At 36.7% G+C, this 21,286-nt stretch overlaps 1 protein-coding gene across 1 annotated transcript in view; it reads right to left on the bottom strand.

Moving 5' to 3' along the window:
- Positions 1 to 21,286, bottom strand: part of PDS5B (PDS5 cohesin associated factor B) — a 109,787-nt gene that overhangs the window by 72,644 nt on the left and 15,857 nt on the right. Inside the window, exons 2-6 of the mRNA XM_057410421.1 lie at positions 13,243 to 13,368; positions 9,693 to 9,896; positions 5,204 to 5,290; positions 5,013 to 5,110; positions 3,830 to 3,956 (exon numbers count right to left, since the gene is read on the bottom strand). Of these exons, the coding sequence (XP_057266404.1) occupies positions 3,830 to 3,956; positions 5,013 to 5,110; positions 5,204 to 5,290; positions 9,693 to 9,896; positions 13,243 to 13,350 (624 nt within the window). The 5' untranslated portion in view covers positions 13,351 to 13,368. The remainder of the gene's footprint in view (positions 1 to 3,829; positions 3,957 to 5,012; positions 5,111 to 5,203; positions 5,291 to 9,692; positions 9,897 to 13,242; positions 13,369 to 21,286) is intronic.

Below are 21,286 nucleotides of genomic sequence, written 5' to 3'. Positions count from 1 at the left end.
AGAATTAAAAGTGAAAGGAAAGCTATTAATTTCTCTTGCCTTTTCATATTCATTACCTCTCCTTTGCTTCTGGTCTTTTCTGGGGTTAGTTCACTAGATATTTATTTCATTCCCTGTTAATATAATCCTATCAAATGAATTTTAGTAGAATTCATAAGAAAAGACAAACCACAAAAGGGAAAAAAGTAATTGAACATCACAAAAATTAACCAGTCAACTTAATTATTTTACTGATTTATCTGATACCTGCAGTACTACTCAAACAAGCCTGTGCATACTCTACTGTACCTGCATTATTAGCATCAGTCACCTTCATTCAGGTTTACATCAATATGGCTTTTATTCGGGACAAGTGAGATGCATGACAAATTGGCATGGTAGACAGAAGTTTGATGGTACATCACGTCCCCAGTATATGCTCTTTTTGCCTGAGTCATTGCAGCTGTTCTGATAACACCATTGCTTGTCAGACTTACTACTCAGGACTACTCAGTGACCACATGCAGCATCCCTCTTCAGAAAAATATTGATCTTGGTTTTAAGAGATAACAACTTTGAATTAACCTTCTCTAAATTGCTCAACTAGTTACTACAACTCTTAAATAATATTAATATAATTTGTGCATCAATCTAATGATGAATTTCAGCTATCAGACTTCAGCATCCAGGATCTAAAACTAGAGAAGCTGTTTGAACCTTCTGTTCCCAATACACACTTATAGACTGCCCCCTGATAAACTGTAGAGATTAAACTCCTCAAGTTTTCCACCCAGTGTTAGCCAATACAGCTCATTATATAACAAAAATTATACTAGCTCTATCACTACTCTCTAGAATATAGTCATTCAATTCACAAAGGCACTCCACATTCCTTCAGACACACAGCCTTCATTCAGGCTGCATCAGAAATACACCGCTTCCCCATGTCACTTGCTACAAAGAAAGCTGTCCTTTCTACAGCAATCTCTCAATCTGATCATTTTCAAATCTTAGCTAGTAACAGATCTACACTTCTTCTACACCATCAAATGTATTCTTTTGGTCCCTGGCTAGATAAGGATTCCCTAGTCACCATTACAACAGCTCCTGTCATTATGCCATTTTTGTTGAGCAAGGTTAATTTTAGAATTTCCCTCACCTGTACAGCTTAACAGTTACGTCAGTTAAGACACGGTTCTGCTTTATGGTGGACCTTATCCTTAACCGCCTTGTAGTTTAGTGCTCAGTGGACATGAGTGCAAAAATTCTCACTCTGAATTCATTACGCTTTTCCAACATGATATCAGTAGCCACAAAAAGTGGTTAGATGACTATGTAAACTCTGAAATTTTAAATAAACACTATGATATTGAGATGAAACAAAACTATCAGAAGCTCCTATTAGTATGAAAATAGTTAAAAAAATAAAACAAAGGTAAAAGTATGCAGAATATCGCCTGAAGTAACTATTTCAGTTAGAAAGTAAGCGATAAGCTAGCACCCTTTGTCGCTGACATGGACAGTGGGATTGAGTGCGCCCTCAGCAAGTTTGCTGATGACACCAAGCTGTGTGGTTCAGTTGATACCCTGGAGGGAAGAAATGCCATGCAGAGAGACCTTGACATGCTTGTGAGGTGGACTGATGACAACCTCATGAAGTTTAACCATGCCAAGTGCAAGGTCCTACACCTGGGTCACAGCAATCCCAGGCACAGCTACAGGCTGGGCAGAGAAGAGATTCAGAGCAGCCCTGCAGAGAAGGACTTGGGGTGTTGGTCGATGAGAAAATGAACATGAGATGGCTTCAGTGTGTGCTTGCAGCCCAGAAAGCCAACCATATCCTGGGCTGCATCAAAAGGAGCATGACCAGCAGGTCGAAGGAGGTGATCCTGCCCCTCTACTCTGCTCTCGTGAGACCTCACCTGGAGTATTGTGTGCAGTTCTGGTGTCCTCAACATAAAAAGGACATGGAAGTGTTGGAACAAGTCCAGAGGAGGGTCACAAGGATGATCAGGGGACTGGAGCAGCTCCCCTATGAAGACAGGCTGAGAAAGTTGGGGCTAGTCAGCCTGGAGAAGAGAAGGCTGCTTGTAGACCTCATAGCAGCCTTCTAGTATCTGAAGGGGGCCTATAGGAATGCTGGGGAGGGACTCTTTGTTAAGGACTGTAGTGACAGGACAAGGAGTAACGGGTTAAAACTTAAGCAGGGGAAGTTTAGACTGGATATAAGGAAGAAGTTCTTTACTGTGAGGGTGCTGAGGCACTGGAATGGGTAGCCCAGGGAGGTTGTGAATGTTCCATCCCTGGTGTTCAAGGACAGGTTGGACAGAGCCTTAGGTGGCATGGTTTACTGGGAGGTGTTCCTGCCCATGGCAGGGGGTTGGAGCTAGATGATCTTAAGGTCCTTTCCAACCCTAACTATTCTATGATTCTATGATCCTTAGAGTCACAGAGCCAGTCTGAATAGGAGAAGAAAATGCAGAATCCCAAACACCTTAGTCTGTTAACATGTTCAGTCAGTAACATGAATCAAAAACAGCACAGTCAAATCAAGTTGAACACAGGTAACACAATGAAACAAGACAGTTAACAACAGAGAAAATACAAACTATTTTGTGTAGTCTGCTTTTGCTTGTTGCATCCCAAATCTTTACTTCATAAATCTGAATTTTAGCAACACAAATCTCTTCCTGGTCCTGGCACAAAAGTATTAGAATGCTTGAAGAACACAGTTAAAAACATTTCCAGTGGAAAAAATACTGACCTATACTAAGCATTTAATCTTTCATTCTCAATAGACAATTTATGTGCTGCTTATTTACTGAAATTGATGGCTAGGGCTAAAGCACACTATACTGCACTGTTTGCTATAAACTTTTGAGAGCCTGTCGTGAAAACCTTACTGTTTCTTCAGGTACATTACTGTTAAGAAAAAAAACAAAGCATTCCAAAATGCAAAAACCTCACACTGAACCTTACTGTAATTTCTAAAAAGTTAAGTTAGCCCTTTCCTGAATGCACTGAAAAAAAAAAAAAAAAAAAGCTGTTAGATGACAGCCAGAACTGTTCAAAAGCCAGCTAACATTTCCTAGATAATTTCAAAATCCTTTTTTTTTGTCATACACAACTTACAAGTCTTCTCCTACACCACAGCCCAAAAGATTCCAGTAGGATCCAGCTAGTTTTCTCAATGAGGAAGTCAAATGTTTCAACAGCAAGGAAATCTAAGTGTCACAACACATGCACAGTTTGAAGTTTTTCCTCTGTTCATCTTTTGGACACTGTTTTGGGGGGTTTAAGATGACATTATTCATTAAGGAAAGCAATTATCACTTGGGGCTTCAGCCACCTCCACTTCTGAACTTAGTTCTATGGCTGCATCAAAAACATTCCAATGTGCTTTCAGTAATACCAAGTCAGCATTTCTGAAATATAATTGTGCCAACTACAAATCAGCAGTCAAAACTTCTTCCCCTCCCACTTAGGGCAGCACATTAGTTTGAACTGCTGATACAGCACTACAATAATCAAAAACTTTCCAAAGAATATATGTATCTTTTATAAAAAGTTCTGATGATATTGACCATATATAAAAGTGTATAAATTCATATGACATTAAAGCTTTCAGATTACTATGACCACTGATACTTTGGTTTATGGCAAGTGAATCAAAGCAATGAAACTACTGAATTGTTACTATTAAAAATCATTTCTTCACTAAAAAAGAGCCAAGTAAAAGGAATACATTTGCTACAGCTATTCTCACAAAGAAATGTGAATATCTGAACACATACATCCAATAAATAACAAATACAGAAAAAATAAAAGTGAAGCCACTATTAAGTCTTACCTTATGTGCTGGCACTAGATTAACTAACACTGTATCCAAAAGTTCCTGCGACACAGTATCTCCCTCACAAATGATAGAGCTCATTAGATCAACCATGTGCATGTGTACTTTTTGGTTATGACCGTTGCTGAAATTAAAAACAAAATTCTTAGTGTACTGTATATATAAAGTACAATCTCCATGCAGTGTACTCCCTGTGGTGATGCTAAACAACAAGGAATATAATAATCAAATCACAAATTTTCTTAGAGGTCAAAATACTTGTTTTTCACCTGCATATACCACTTTCCAAAATGTTCTTGAATCACACACCCTCTTCATTTACTACTGCAGCAAAAGAGTATCTGTCTGTCTACAAAAGACTGTATCTGTCCCTACCATGAAAAGAAAGTATTATAACATCCCCTCCCTTTACTCAACATCCTAGAGTAAGTCCAGCAAAAGGTCACAAATATGATTAAAGGACTGAAGCAGCATTCATACACAGTGAGGCTGAGAGTGCTGACATTTTTTTAGCTTCAACCAGAGATGGCTTCGGGAGGAACTTATCATTATGTTTAAATAGCTGATGTTGGGACTAAAGAAGATGGGGCAAGACTGTTCTCCACTAACAGGACAAGAGGCAATTGGCACAAGGTGAAATACAGGACATACCATTTAAACAGAAGAAAAGAGAAACTTTTTAAATGTATGGGTGATTGAGCACTAGAAGGTTGCCCAGAGAGGCCATGGAGTAGTATCTGTCCTTGGAGATGCTCGTAACACAACTGGCTACAGCCCTGGACAACCTGCTCTAGCTGACCTGGTCTGAGCAAGGGGGCCAGACTGGACAATCTTTGGCTGTACATTTCAGTGTCACTATTTACTAACTCAAGTTTCTACAATAATAATAATTCTCCAAATTCTCTGTAATTGCATGTTATATCATGCAATTTAAACAGAATAAAATAAATGCAAAGTAAGTTTCTTTGGAAAAAAAAGATTATTTGCAGTGTGTCTTTTTTAATTGAAACTTGCAAAACTGACAGCTTGTCACGTTTATAATTTCTACCTTTAGTTAAATTGAATTACAAAACTAAGCTCATTACTGCTACAAGTAACACAACAGACTGAACACCAAGGTTAGAAACACCTGACCTCAACCATGCAGTAATATATTATAATTGGGGGTGACAATACTTACTTTATTACTGAAAACAGCGTTCTGTACAACTGTGTAAAAATCTCGTTGCTGTCTTCTAATTCAAAGCATATGTTATAAGATTTGACCCAAGCTATGTTCTGTGTTGAACAGAGAAAAACAAAAGAAGTAAATACACAATTAAGCTGAAAATATAATTTAACAGTTATTATGAAATAACTTATGAAGCTTACCTCAAGCAAATAAAAATACCGATTAAACTGGGGGCTTTTTGTATCTTCTAAACCTTTAAGCTGCCTTGTTATGAACATAAATATATCCTGAAAAGAAAAAGGTTACAGTTATTTAATCAATTGCAATGAAACTTTCAAAATTAAAATAATTATCTTTTTTAATTACTAGCATTACTCATTACTAGAAAATATGCAGCAACAACAGACACTATTTCACAGTCCAAAAGAAGATGATCTACAAAAACATCTTGGAAAATGTCAAGGAGTAATTTTAAAATGCTTCATGTTTCTTTAAAGGGTTGAGAAAGTATTCTTTTTCTGAAAGAAACAAAAGTTTTTCTTTTCCAAACAAAATTACTCAACTTGACAAAAACAGAGCTGCAACTGGCTGACATGCTGTGGAAGTCAAAAGATTATTCAGAAGGACAATGAATTTTACACTTGTACTTTATACTGCAACAGGTTTCAGGAGAAGGGGGAGAAAGCAGCAGGCAACTTCAGCTTTCTTAAAGAGTATTATTATATGCTTATGTTGTATTGCTTGTGAATTTCTCAGTCATCTGCTACTGACAAAGATCACATCTTTTGCAAAAACCAATAAACCAAATTGCTCCTCCTTCCTTTATTAACTTTCAGCACCAGAAGACTTCTTAAGAAGAAGTCTCGCACAGAATAAATTCAAGCAGGTTATAAGGAACATATAGTCAATTATGAACAGAATGGAACCACACAGGAAAGTGTCTCTTTAAAATGCTTTTTACATTCAAATAATCAACAGCTGGAAATTCCTAAGTACTACATTGAATCAAAAGATTCAGAAGTACATACCACCAGAAACAGTGCTTACAACCTCAAGTGAATCTGTAATATTTCAATCTAATAATCTAGGCCTATCTTTTGGAATTTGATTTATAAAGCTGTCATAATAAACACAAGAAAGCTTTACAGCTAACCGTTAAAAAAAAACACCCTATCCTAGAAATAGTCTAGAAAGCTTTTCTATAACATTTTCCAAGGACCATTTCCCCTCACTCTCACAAGAATGAGACGGACAGAAGATGAGAATGAGGTTCCTTTTTTTTTTAAACATTACAACGACAACATTAATCCTTAATAATTAAGCTGAACACTTAATATGGGTTTAGGTAAAAAAAAAATAAAAATATATTACACACAACATGATCTCTTAGCAAAAAAGCACAGCAAGCAAACTGTTCATATTTATAGATACATTGGTGTTTGAATTTGGATCAAGATTGTGCCTTTGAAGTTTAAATAAGGATGATCAGAAGAATCACTGTTTAGTTCACACTTCAGTTACAGAGTACATCAACTAAAGCAAAAGACACAGTTCAAAGGATGCATCTATTAGACTCCAACCACTAGAGAGCATTCAGTCCACAGGAAAAAGTCAGTCTGGAGAATCCCATGCCCCCTAAAACACTGTGCCTCAACCACTATCAGGCCACCAGCCCTTCCAAAGATGAGTTCCATCATCTGAAAAATCGGCACACCAAAACATGCTATGAATTCAACAAGACATACAAACTGAGTCTCAGTGAAGGATAAGATTCAAATAAAGAAGAAAGGGAGCATCTAAGAGTATATTCCATGCCAAATATAACACCTACTTCATCTTAAAACTCATGCCCTAGGTATGGGAATTATTCTGTTAAACTTCACTTGTACAGATGAGTACCAATCAGTTCATCACAAAGTATCTTTAGCTTTTATCCTGCAGCTCAATATACAAAACTTTTTATTGAAAGCAATTCAAAGACCCTAGAGACCAAACTAATTTTCCTTTTATAAAGTACTCATCACTGTATTGTATATCAATAGATATATTAATGAATAGCCTACATGTACAATGTCTAGCAACTCAACGCTTCACAAATAATAATGGCATCATTTAAAAAAGTAGTAACTTACCCATAATTTTGTTTATTTTCCTATTCCTCTTTTAAAAGAGGACAGACTGAACCCAAAAGTACCCACTAATTTTTAGTATCTAGTGTAATACAACTCAAAGTTTTTCCCTTTTTTGAAGAGAATATACTATTTGAACATGCACTTATAAATGCAAAACATGGATAAAGTAAACTTAGAGGGCAGCTAAGAAATTGCAACACTTTAACAAAGTGGACAATATGGTTTCACATCAGACTCCATAAAGCAAGTCCACACTAGAACCCAGACTCTAAAAACAAAAGTGCTTATACTTCAACTTTATGAATAACACTGAATGGGGTTCGTGTACTGTTGTCTTGATATCAATTAACCACATAATGGTTTCAGTAAGCATCAGAGCTGTGGCTTTCACCACAAAACATGCTCAGATAGTTAAAGTTCTGCTACTATATACACCCTTATACATCTCCATTTCAGCTGAGTCAGGCAGACAGTCCATTTGTCAAAGTCATTTCCTTTGATACATAACCATGATTAGAGTATCTTCTCCTCCCCGCCCCCCCCCGAAAATTAGATTTGGGCTCTAGGCTTTCCCTAGACTGAGAAAGACTTGAATGTTTCCATATCCCAGAAGAGCAATCCTGCTCCAATTCTTTTAGCCTACTTGTGGCATTTTCCATCCCTGTTATCAAAGGGCTTACAACACTCAGCAAGGAATGTAAGATTTATACTGATGATACTCCTAAGAGGGAAATCTGAAATTCTGATCCCTTCTCTCAGCATCTCACACAATGTGCAAGTTACAAACAGATATGAAGAGTCTGAAGCAAGGGCAAAAACCTAAGTTTTCTTCTCTCAAGAAATTACCTTTCCTAGCACTTAATTTTGCCATCTTTAACTTTGGTGCTAAACATATTAGAAGAGACTTCATAGCTGCAGTACGGATAAAATGTTAAATACTGGGTTAAAATAGTGCCAAGACATAACCCAAGAGGAAGTATTCTTCCTCTTACCTCTTTGTCATAAAGTGGAGAGAACTCTTCGACATTTGTATTAGAGCTCGTCCTGCAACCACAGAAGCTGTATTCAGAGGAAACAGGTCTGCAAAAACCTACCTCAGTAGCCCCAGGTAAAGGTCTCTATTGCTTGTCCTTTCTTTATTTCTCAAAATAGGTTTAGAAATTCCAGTGAAGAAACTGAATTCTGAAATCTGTACAGATTACAGAACTGAATGTTGAAAGTGAAGGTTCCTAGTCTGTTCAGAGCTCTGGCCAAGTAGTAGTATGCTTACACTGCAAGTTTAAGATCAGTAGTGTGAACCTTCCAATATGATATACTGCAAAATTTGAAACTTAGTAGCATTTGATAGATGAAATTCGGTATGGAAGAGTATTATAATTTTAGCCCAACACAGAAAGAGAGGAAAAACACACCAACAAACTCTAAGTCTAACAAGCAAAGGAAAACATATACTCAAAACCGAAGCAGAAATCAGGATGCCTCAAAACCAGGTTTAGAATACAGCACAGCAGAGAAAGCTAATGTTTGTCTCCAGTTGAAGATGGTGTAATCAATAGGTAAGGTAACAAGATATCGTGTAATTAGAGGTGCAACAATTCAGAATAAAGAAAAAACATCTAACAAATCCCTGGGTATCTCTCCAGTATGTCTGGTACTAAATGATTTACTACAGTTGAAACCATACTATTTCCCATACATATGATGCCCTTCTGGTGCAACCACAAGATCAGAAATTGATCAATTTCTTCTTGAGTGATAACAGACATGCCTTCTACCACAACAATCTTTTTATCCTACTATGGAGAAAACAAAAAGCAAAACAAAGTAGTATATATTTTTTAGTGTTATTTTTTGTCTGCAAGATTTTCTCTAAGATTCGGTTCACCACTCTAGAGTCAGACTGTGTAAGGGAAGTGTTTCAATTTTGAGAGTTTGAAAGAAAGCTAAGGTTTCTATTTTAAAAAGTAAAAAGAAAACAACAAAATCACCTAATTTTTTTTTTTACTGGAATAAATGGGGCAGACCTGTACTGCCTTTTCAAACCTGGCATTTCTCTATCAACCATCTCCATCTAGTGGGATCAGTGATGTTTGTAATTGCAGAATTTTCCAATTCACATGAGAAATCATCCTCCTCTGTACAAAAATAATTTTTCCTTGTTTCAACAGAGCCCTTAAGAATACAGTAATCATCTTTTCACAGTTTAACTGTAAACAACAGAGGCATTTTTCCAACTGAAGTAATTGGCTATCTTGCAAGATATTATGAAAAAATATATAGGTGTGTCAATACTTCTCAAGTAATAAACTGCTATCTGCAAATCCCCATGGCAGTACAATAAAATATTTATTTTCAATATAAATCCAAAACTCTGTAAGTTATTGAAAGAGGTACCATATATCACTTTATCCAATGAACATTTGACCTGACCAAACAGCCCTATCTCAGAATCAAGTTAAAACTTTGAATTGTTCAGGCTGAACCAGAAATAAAGAGTTATAATCAATCATGCCCATCATTCAAACCTGGTGTGAAAAGAGCGATTAATTCAATTTACCTTTAGTTTATCTGGTGAAGTGTATGGAGCTTCAGGAGCATATATTCTGAATATATCGGCAAGACAACATGCTACCAACAAACGTACATCCTTATCAGGATGCTTGAGGAAAAAATCTGAAGCAAGATGTAAAGCAAGATTTAGGTAGAGCTCCTTTTCTTCTTCGGAGTCCTGGTCCATATCCATGAAAGTTTTCACAACCATCTAAAAGGGACAGACAGACATCAGTACATAAGATTAAATACTCTGCATAAGAGGGTCCTCACTGAAAGTTCCTTCTCTGGTTTTGTGCAACTTCTAATCAGAAACATTATTAGCAATGCAGTAGCACTTATCTGAGTAACCAGTGTCTTATTTTTCAAGACAAAGGATCTAGTCAGGTCCTCTATCATCTCAACACACAGTCTCAGAGTTACTGAAAAAGCCTACCTGTAGTAATTCACATACCTTTCTGAGAAACCATATAATCAAAATCCAAAAACAACAGCATTCACTGTTGTAGCAATTCCCTCAAAAACTTTGAAAACAGCAAAACTAAGGGAGAAATAAGTATTTTGAATAGAAGTATAGGGTTACCATTTATTTTCCTTCTATTTCAATTTCAATTTTTTTCTTCTACTGCTGATAACAAGTTTCCTCCCCAGAAGCAGAGCATGCACTTTCAGCAGAACTATATATAATTCCAGGGCAGCTCAGCAGCATGCATGTTCTAAAATGCCCAGGAGTATTTATTAGGATCCAGTAGACTAAAGTTATGGAAGAAAAAGAAAAGTCTGGGACACCAAGTATTTAACACCCTAAACAGAACAAAAGCAAGAAAAGCCACAATTAGTAACTACTAGTCAGTCATAATTTTTCTATTCAAAAAAATGTTTGGAGGAGAAAATTATGTCTTTCTCCATTTCTTATTTGGATCACAAAAGCAGAATTATTTTCAGGAGTTTAACTCTTGCTAAAATTAACAAAGACAATTACAAAATCCTGAGAATTAAAGTCAAAACTCACATCTATTTTACATTGCAAGGACAGATATTTTTCAAGAATAATGATGTCAGTGAAGTTCCTCAAAAACAAAACAGACCAAAACCCACCCTACAAACTCTTTCACTTTGCTATAGCTTGTTTTATTAAAAAAAAAAATTTTTTTTTCCCCTCAAATTCATTATGATCAGTCAGGTAGCAACAAATCCTACTTTAAAAAAGAAAGAACTTCTGCATAATTTCGATCACAGCAGCTGTAAGATTTTCAAGCATACAAGAATCCTTTACGGAAAGGCACAAAAGGCTTGCGTGCACATAAAATACCCACTGTGAGGACCTCTCCAGTCTGACACAAGATGAACCATTTGAAGTGCACGGGTGCCCTCACAAACTTAAAGTGATTCATCAACCAAAATTGTTTTCACTTTTATGGAAAGTAGTTAGATTTATGTAACTAGAAAGGAAATGAACAAACATTCAGGCATCACAATAGTTCATGCAACAAGTACGTTTTTTTTTCTACTCTAGAAATGAACTTCCATAGTGGTCAGGACAACAAAAATCAGTCATCTTGCATCCAGAGCAATCTGCCACAGTGTTGAAGGAAAAACAAAGAAATCCAAGCTAGTTTTCCTAGCATTCCCTAATAGCTTTCCACAAAACAACAGATTAGAGGATTCCTGAGCCTGAAATCACAGCTAGGCCACCATGATTAATACTCCTGAGCTTCATCTTCCAGATGTGACCTGTATTTCTTAACCCATTCAATTTTTCTTACCTTTTTCTACAGTAATAAGATTCAGAATTTAGTCATACAACTTATGGAAGAGTATATTATTAGACTGCTGCTGTAGAATGAATGTATTTCAGTTACGCCTTTCTTCTTGCATATAAGAGAAACTCTGGAATAATGTTTTTCTCACGCTATCATTTTCAAGTGTTTATTACCTTCTTTCTGACTTCAGTGCTAGTTCATAACTCCAGCCATTTAGTTTATATCTCTTTTCCAAATCTACTACAACTTGGAGAAAGCATGGATCAGACAAGCACAATATTTGAGGGAAGTTATGCTAACACACAAATTTATTATGCACATTTTCCATTTTATTCTAGAGGTTTCTCTATATAATTTGCATTTACATAAATAGATTGTCATTAACAAACAGCTGACTTTCTGTAAATCACAGTAAACTCCACAGAAAAGTGCTTCTCCCTAATAATTATCTGAATTTGGCAGTCAGGGAAATGAAGAGGCTAATAGTTCACTTATTTATCAACTACGGTTCTTCAACATCTGAAACTGCATTTATACTGTAGGTCTAGACACTTGTGGTGTAGTCTAGATCATCCAATCCTTTATAAAAGGAACACCTTCTCCCTGCCTGTGTACTAATGAATGAACAGCCAGAATAAACCACTGAAAAGAAATAGAGATCATTCCACAAAGAACACTTCACCCGCAAGAGAGATCAAAATGACAGAGTAGAAGGGACTAGACATTCAAGGCCAAAAATGAAATAAACCTATAGGAGAAAAAGTATCAGTAAGAACTGTGTACATTTTAATAAACTAAAAAAAAAAAAAGTTACAGAAGTGCTAACAAATAATATCTTCTGTTACAAGTCATATATATGGTTGTAAATGTCACCTTCTACTCAACATCATAGACTTGGTTATAAATGTCATCTTCTACTCAACATCATAGACTTTAGTCAGTATACTGCAGTCTATCAGCCTAACTCCCAAAGCACAGACACGTTGCTGAGGGGAAGGGGAGAAAAACTCCTTGTGTTTTGGGGTTTTATTGCTTTCTGTTCATTTACCAGTAGTTCTAACTAATTTAAACCCACTTGTTAAGAAAACAAATGCCAAATTAAGCTCTTCCAGCTGTTAGAATACTTAAGGTTCCTCTCCCACATCTGCTCACTCCTGTTTTACAGGGTAAGCCCAAGCTGCAAGCATTCCTTCTGCACAATACTAACAGGCCTGCCTTTTCGTGAGAGTACATGTGTATATAAAGAATTGTGGTAACATAATTATCCCCCAAATCTCTCCACCTTCCCATAGAGTTTGGCCAAATAAAGTGATCAAGAAATTGAGGAGACAGAAATACATACCACAATCAAAGACAACCTTCATTATGATACAGGCTAAAATAATAAGAATAAAGAGTCTTCTAACCGATCCAAAAAGCACAAATCCATAAATTCTGAGGTATCCATATTATTTCCAAAATCATGACTGGCTTTTCATGTTTTCTAGTATTTTCTTCTCTAAAAGTAACAACTTACTGTAGGAGTTGAAATAAAATTTAGGAAGTATTTGAAACTAATATAGCTTATTTCCGTTTGTGACTTTTTAACTAACTTAAACATTTTTAGACAAATCACTTCAAGAAAGTGGTAGCAGGCACAACAGGCAATAATTTCTTCCTACTGAGCACAGAAAAGGTAAAGCCCAAAGGAAAAAAATAAGTAAATAAACCTTGTAGACAGAAAAACAGAGTAATAAGATCACTGATGCTGTATACAGGAAACTTGAATTTGCGAACAGTTACTTGCATACTAACCTTTAGCCTTCGTACCATCTCTTCTTTAGATATTTTATCAGAGATTTCTTTGACTCCAGGAGGATATGTGATTTTTCCATCGTTGGCTCTCGTCTTTGAATGAGCCATGATTTCACAATTTTAAAACTGTGGAAAGAAATTAAGAAGTCAGTGTGCTTACTGGTTTACCTTATCTGCCTGATTTTCACAAAAAAAAATCCAATTAGAAATATAACAAAAAAAATCCATACAAAGAAAAAAATAGACAAGATATTTCGATTGTTTTCAGTACTATATATTGTGGTAGACAGCAATGGTTTTGGTATTCAGGTAGATTGCCCTATACTACAATAAAACTTGAAAAGCACATGGCAGAAAAAAGCTGAAAGTCCTCAATCCTGAATGTATTTGATCTTCACACTTAAAGACTCAACCAAGAATCTTCTTATCTTATTGTATGAACTGTTTCCACCACTTGATAATAATAAATCCTAGCCAGCTTGGATTTTTAGACTGAGAAGAGACATCTGAAGTGGACTTTGTGTTTTCCAAATAATTAAATAAAGCATAATTTCCCCCAAAGCCTAAAGAGCAATGCTGGCAAAGTGTTACACGTAACTAATTTTAATTTGCCAATACTGACAGACAAGCAGCAGAGGGAGAATAAAGCAGTGACAGGAACAGAGCAGACCAAATGGAAGTCTTTCCTCTATGCCACAAAGGCAAGTTTTTAAGCAAAACTGCAGATAAGCAAAGGTATCTTCTTCCTAAATTCCAAGTATAAAAACAACTCCATTTTCAGTCCCTTTAAACTGATGGAAATACAGACTGCCACCTTAATCCACCCTAAATTATGGAAAGTTCCACTGCTGCAGAAAAGGAAGCTGAATTGAAAGCTTTACTTGCATAAAAGCATTTAATACAAGACAGTGAAAAACTAGATGGCATGTGTTGGCATAAATTATGATTTTAGGAAAAGACTCTACAAGGACAGCTACAAGCCAAAAATGTACCAAAGGGAAATAAAATATCTTTGCCATTGCCTTCATATTTTTATTTATTTTAAAGTTTAAGAAACTTCCTTGCAGTCATCACTTTCATGAACTATGAATTCCAAGTCAGTTACTTTCTTCCTTCTGACCTCCAATACAAGGCATACCTATGTACACTTTGAACTTCTCAGAACTGTAATATCAGACATAAAAATCAACCAGGATCCACAAGAGATGGGTCAGAAGCATGTTACCTAACAAGACAGTTTAATCTGCCATAACTGAGACTTCCTGGCCCAAGCCATGTTATGCCATGTACTTCAATAGCTACACAAAAGTCAACTCAGTTTCCATCATCCCCTCTGTACCTACATGGCAGCTGAACTAAGTGGTATGCACATGAGGTAAAGACCATGAGAAAACTGTGATGGAACAACTCACTGAAGTAACTACTTCTAATACTCCCAGTAAAATACGCTGCCACCTTTATTTCCGCTGCATTTCTTAACACATCGTCATGACGTTAAGTCTAGGACTCCTCAAAGACAAACAGAAGATTTAACCAAGGTCACTCTTGTTGCTGTTTGACACAGATAATTTCATTCCAACTTTCAGATGTTTGATGTCATAGCTAAATTCATTTTAACAGCTCATCACAGCAGAAGGGAGTCTTGCATCCCTTAATCCGATAATATATAAAAGCATCAAGTGCTTTGCTGGACCAACCAAACTTGCCAACTCAGAAAAACAAGCCTAATTCTTTTTGAAAAGCATGTGACAAGCATCAAAGCTAACTCAAGGGAAAGAACAGGAACTAAGGGAACTGGGGAAACAAAACTTCCCTTTCCAGTGTTGGATAGCTCTCAGATCAGATCAACTGCAGTGCAAACTTGATTACAAGATGATGATACAGTCCTATTTGGAGCACATTTTGAAATAATTCAAAGACTGAATATCCTATTATGGTCAAGTTGAACTGTCCAGCTCATATGTCCAACTGACATGCAACCAAGCTTTTAAGCTTGTGTGACATACAAGGTCTGGGTTTGATATTGAACATCTGTATTGTGTTTACGTAGGAAGGTTTTATTAGCATCCCTTGGTTAGGGCCCACATTACAGCAAAGGGAAAAGTACGAGGACGAGTAGTGGAAAGATGAAGGGTTACAAACTGTACGCAACCCCTCTTCCTTATCTCCCCTGCACTGCATGATGTGGAAAGGGGAACGTAAAAGAGTCAGAAAAGGAGCGATGTTAAGCGTGGAAAGAGGGGTTCGGGAGAAAGTGGTTTTAGTGTTATGTTCGTTTCTCTCCATCCTGCTCTACTTTTAATAGGCAATAATCTTCCCCAAGTCAGGTCTGTTTTGAAAGTGACTGTTACTGGTAAGCTATCTCCCTGTATTTATCTCTACCCATAAACTTTTTCATCTTATTGTCTTTCCCATTTTACTGAGCAGGGGGCGTCAGAGAGCAGCTGCGTGGGTGCCCAGCAGCCAGCTAAGGTTAAAAAACAGGGCACGTAACTTGTCCCTCTCAGAAGTATAGAAATCACTATATAGAAACTAATTTTCTATAGAATTAACACATCTTGTAGGACCAAAAATAAATTTTAAAAAAGGTTCAACTAAATAGGCTATTACTTGACCACAACAGGCAAAGAATCATAAATAATTTAAACTTCTTATATACTACAAATTTGCAGATGACTCATGAAAACTTTTTAGGATGGCTTTAAACTGAAAGAAGGGAGATTTAGATTAGGTACTAGGAAGAAGTTCTTCACAATCTAGGTGTTCCTGCTCCGGCAGGGGGATTGGACTAGATGATCTTTCGAGGTCCCTTCCAATCTCTAGCATACTGTGATACTGTGATACAATGAGGGTCATGAGGGACTGCAACAGGCTGCACAGAGAAGCTGTGGCTGCCCCATCCCTGGAAGTGCTCAAGGCCAGGTTGGATGGAACTTTGAACAACCTGGTCTAGTGAAAGAGGGGTTGGAACTAGATGATATTTAAGGTCCCAAACCATTACTACGTACCAAATCCAAAGAAGGGCAATTCTTCATAAGTTTCTTTGAGATTCAACAAGAAACTCAGCTGATGGGTTGGTATGGGGTGCATTTTTTTCTTGTTTTTTTTTTGTTTTTTGGGGTGGGTTTTTGGTTTTTGTTTTTTTTAACAGCTGAAACTTCAGCTCTTCACAACATTTTCAGAAATCCAGTATTATTCCATATACACAACTGGAAGGCCAAGAAACAGGAAATGCTCACATGAATACCTTTCTTCAGACAAGAAAACAGATACTAAGATGCTCTGCACCAGCCTGAATGCAAGCCTGTTACCTAATCAGTAATATGCACACTGTTTCTGCTCTTATATGAGGACAAAAATTGAGATAATTCAACAAATACATAACAAATACAAACATATTCATAAGAAACAAATGCTAATCCTAACACATAGGAATAAAAACCATGATTGAATCAGCTTTTGGTTCTATTAAGCAGAACAAGCTAAGTGAAGTCTTTGAAAACTACAAAGAAAATAAACATATCTTAGAATCATAGAATTATAGAATAGTTAGGGTTGGAAAGGACCTTAAGATCATCTAGTTCCAACTCCCCTGCCATGGACACCTCACACTAAAGCATGTCAGCCAAGGCTCCACCCAACCTGGCCTTGAACACTGCCAGGGATGGAACACTCACAACCACCCTGGGCAACCCATTCCAGTGCCTCACCACCCTCACAGTAAAGAACTTCTTATTTCCAGTCTAAACTTCCCCTGTTTAAGTTTGAACCTGTTACTCCTTGTCCTATCACTACAGTCCCTAATGAAGAGTCCCTCCACAGCATCCTTACAGGCCCCTTTCAGATACTGGAAGGCTGCTATGAGGTCTCCACGCAGCCTTCTCTTCTGCAGGCTGAACAGCCCCAACTTTCTCAGCCTGTCTTCATACGGGAGGTGCTCCAGTCCCCTGATCATCCTCGTGGCCCTTCTCTAGACTTTTTCCAACAGTTCCATGTCCTTTTTATGTTGAGGACACCAGAACTGCACACAATACTCCAGGTGAGGTCTCACGAGAGCAGAGTAGAGGGGCAAGATCACCTCCTTCAACCTGCTGGTCACACTCCTTTTGATATAGCCCAGGATACACTTGGCTTTCTGGGCTGCAACCACACACTGAAGCCGGCTCATATTCATTTTCTCATCAACCAACACCCCTAAGTCCTTCTCCACAGGGCTGCTCTGAATCTCTTCTCTGCCCAACCTGTAGCTGTGCCTGGGATTGCTCCGACCCAGGTGTAGGACCTGGCACTTGGCATGGTTAAACTTCATAAGGGTGGCATCAGCCCACCTCACAAGCGTGTCAAGGTCCCTCTGGATGGCATTCCTTCCCTCCAGCGCATCAATCAAACCACACAGCTTGGTGTCATTGGCAAACTTGCTGAAGACGCACTCAATCCCACTGTCCATGTCAGCGACAAAGATGTTGAACAAGACCGGTCCCAACACCGATCCCTGAGGAACACCACTCGTTACTGGTCTTAAGCTGGACACTGAGCCACTGACCACAAATCTTTGTGTGCAGCCCACCAGACAGTTCTTAATTCATTGAGTGGTCCATCTATCAAATTGATGTCTCTCCAATTTAAAGACAAGGATGTCATGCAGGATAGCTTAAGTTAATTTAGCATTTAAAGTATTTATTCCACTCCTTGTGCAGAAGGAGATGATACAGTAGGACTTAAGATATCTAGGCACTGCTGCTTTCAACATAGAAGCAGCAGAAGCACTGTTGCAACTATAATCATAGAATCATAGAATAGTTTTTGAAAGGCTTGAAATCAGGAACCAAGAGCAAGTCTGCAGAAAAAATGTATGCCTAAAAAAGCTTGACAAATTAAAAACTAAATTATGGGGGGGAGGGAGGGAAGGGGGAGAAGACGATGCAAGAAAGCAGTACAAGAAAAGAAATGGAGGAGAAAAAGAAGACAAAATATACACTCTTCATACAATGCTAACAGGAAAATTAAAGCATGAAAAAATCAAAAATGGAAGTTGCAGTTTTGGACATTAAAATAGGATAGATTGAATTCATCTCCCCCTGTGACAAAAGTTAAATAGAAAGATAATATTTCATGAGAAATTATGATTATCAGACAGCCACAAGGAACAATTCATTATTCAAAAACAGAGATAATTATTAACAAGTATCATTGCCAAAATTTGGTTAAACTCAAAATGAGTAGTTCTGTACATAATTAGCAGGACTCAGCAGCTATTCAGTCCCAGGTAAGGGACTGACTATAAGACTGAATATTAAAAGATTCAATATTAGGATGGTTTCTGTATAGTACAGAATTGTGAGTAATTTAATTACACACATTCTACTTGCTCAATAGTATAAAATATGGATTACAAACATGCAAATAAACCATGGATTGAGATCTTGCATATTAAGTACCTATGCAATATATTTAATAGTCAATAAATATTACAGGATGTTAAGTCAATGATCTAAAAGAGAACTTAAAATACAATTAAATGGAGTGTGGTCTGTTTGGATGACTGTTCACATTGCCTATGGTGACTTAATTAACTGTGTTAATCATTAAACAAACTATGCCTTAACATACATGAAGTCACGTGTCAACAGTACTTTTTCAAAGACCCTACATGTGTTAAAAGCAAGCTTTAGCAAATCAATTCCTGTATTCCTTGCAAATCTGTCTCCTACCTTACTATTTAAAATTCAGAATCCAAACAGGAGGACAAAGAACTTTCACTGAACTGTATATAATTATTTATATAGCTGTACCTAGAGATCACTATTTTTTAATTAGGTATACAAAATTTAAGACCTATAAATTTGACCTATGCAAATATTTATACTTTTACATCTATGTTTGCAAGATATTTTACAATGAGATGCTGGGAAGCACACTTTCTTCATACTCACAAAGCTATTGGAAGCCTAAGTGAACTTAACTTTCTTCCGTGCCAGCAATTTGTTATAACGTGTAGAGACTTAAAATATACATGTTTACACAGTCCGTATCACTCCAACGACAGCGAAGTGTAGCCAAGAAAAAGTATTTGCCAATATTCATCAACCTGTTCTCCACAATCAAGCAGGACAACCAGTGGCCTCTCACCATCACAGGCTATTCTATTAGGAATACAAAGACGGTTTAGAAGAACCAAGAACATTTTTCCTATTGTCTCAAAGGAGTATTGCAAAGAACTCAAATCTTATTCATTTCGTAAGCCACAATACAGAGTTCACTCCAAGGCTCTGTTATTCTGTCAACATGCTGTTTGTCATGTCTCTTTCTTATTTATATTCTTTTTTTTATTTTTACACCCTCAGTAGGTAACATCCTTGTACAAATACATATAAAGCATTACAAATACTCCGAGAGCGCTAATCTTGCTTCAACGAAATAGCATGTATGAAGAAACTGGTTAAGATGCAATTTCCACAAAAGATGCCAGAAGGTATTCCAAAGAGATTACTTAGTGATTTACAGAAGTGCAAGAGGCAGGTATCTTTCTACTTCAGCAGAATTATTAATAAATCACAAATAATTTAATGATTTAAGCCACTTACAGAAAAATCTTGCATCGTCATAAATTCCTGCTGTGCATAGCTGATTGATAACAGCTGATCAAGGTGAGAAGTTACTTAGGTGTTAAAGACTTTCATTATGTGTCACTAAATTAAATCTATTTCTACCATATATCTATTGCTAAGGAGTTATAACTTGGCTATTAAAAAAAAAAAAAAAAATCAACTCCAAGCTGAAACTTGGCAGTTAATTTTCTGCTGTTGAGTAAAGTAGAAAACTTTAGTGCGATGGACCAAGCACGCTCATGAAATCAAAGTAATTTTTCATACAGATTCAGATACAATGTCTAGATGAATGCTTTCCATTCTCTTTTAGGAATGTTTTATCATGCTATACTCTTAACTATCATTAAGCATTATTCATAGTATCAAGAAAATGTTAGCTTCCTATTTCTGTAAGGCAACACTATATGTAGTAAGGAATGATATAGGAAGAATTTACAGAAATCGCTAATTAAAGGTCTCATGGAATAAAAAAAAAAAAGATAAGGGAAAAGTAACACTTTCAGCCTGGCAAATTATATGAAAACTACTGAGGTTTGCTACAGAAGTCTCATTAATGGCAATCCTGTGACACTCAATATGTAATTAATAATGCCTGTTTAAACTAGGAAATGCTATTTTCAACCTTCCATTAGAAAATACAGCAAAGCACATTAAGTTTCTTTATTGATATATTGAGCAAACACTGTGGAAAACGAAGATGCGCAAGTCAGAATTGCGCGAGGGGATATTTTCATTATGTACAGAGGATTTGGAGGATTCAGAAAAAGAACACAGAAGAAGAAAGAATACAACATTAAGACAAGCTACAATACAAAAGTCAACATATGCCTGATAAAAATCCTAAAGCAGCTTACATGGAGTATAGCACTCCTAGTACTCCTCCTTGCAATCAGTTAGGAAGTGATCCCAAAGAGGTGCCCATTTCTGCTGATAACATTTTTTTCAAACTTCATTATAAAAAACCTCCCAGTGATTACCCAAGTGGACAGTATTCATTACCAACTTATCTCAGCATACAGCTCTCACCAGTGGTTTTGCAGACACTTGTAGCTTCCACAAGATACAACTAACCCAACTTCTAAATTTCATCATTTTTGAGATGTGGTTAAAAGCAAAAATGACAATAAAATTGCCCCCCCCTTTCATTTTTCCATTTATAAAACAGCATTTCCACTATCAGAATTCACTACTAAACCAAACAACAACATAAGAAAACCAAAACTGCCCTGTTATTGTGGGATCTCAGCTTTCAGACTTTTGCCCAAGACAAAGTAAAATGGACTGTAGACATTACAATTATAATTTCTTATTTCTCTGCATGGCCGCAGGAAAAGAAATGACGAGATAAAAACAAAAATTGGAAGACTATAGCAGAAGATTCTAACAGACAAATAAAAAGGCAAAAACACAATTAACCAAAGAACTACTGGTTAAGA

The sequence above is a fragment of the Pezoporus wallicus genome, unplaced genomic scaffold (assembly GCF_028554395.1).
Source record: "Pezoporus wallicus isolate ANWC-B61680 ecotype Strahan unplaced genomic scaffold, APGP_CSIRO_Pwel_v1 contig_1876, whole genome shotgun sequence".
Lineage (NCBI taxonomy): Eukaryota > Metazoa > Chordata > Aves > Psittaciformes > Psittacidae > Pezoporus > Pezoporus wallicus.
This window is presented reverse-complemented; position numbering and strand designations above follow the sequence as displayed.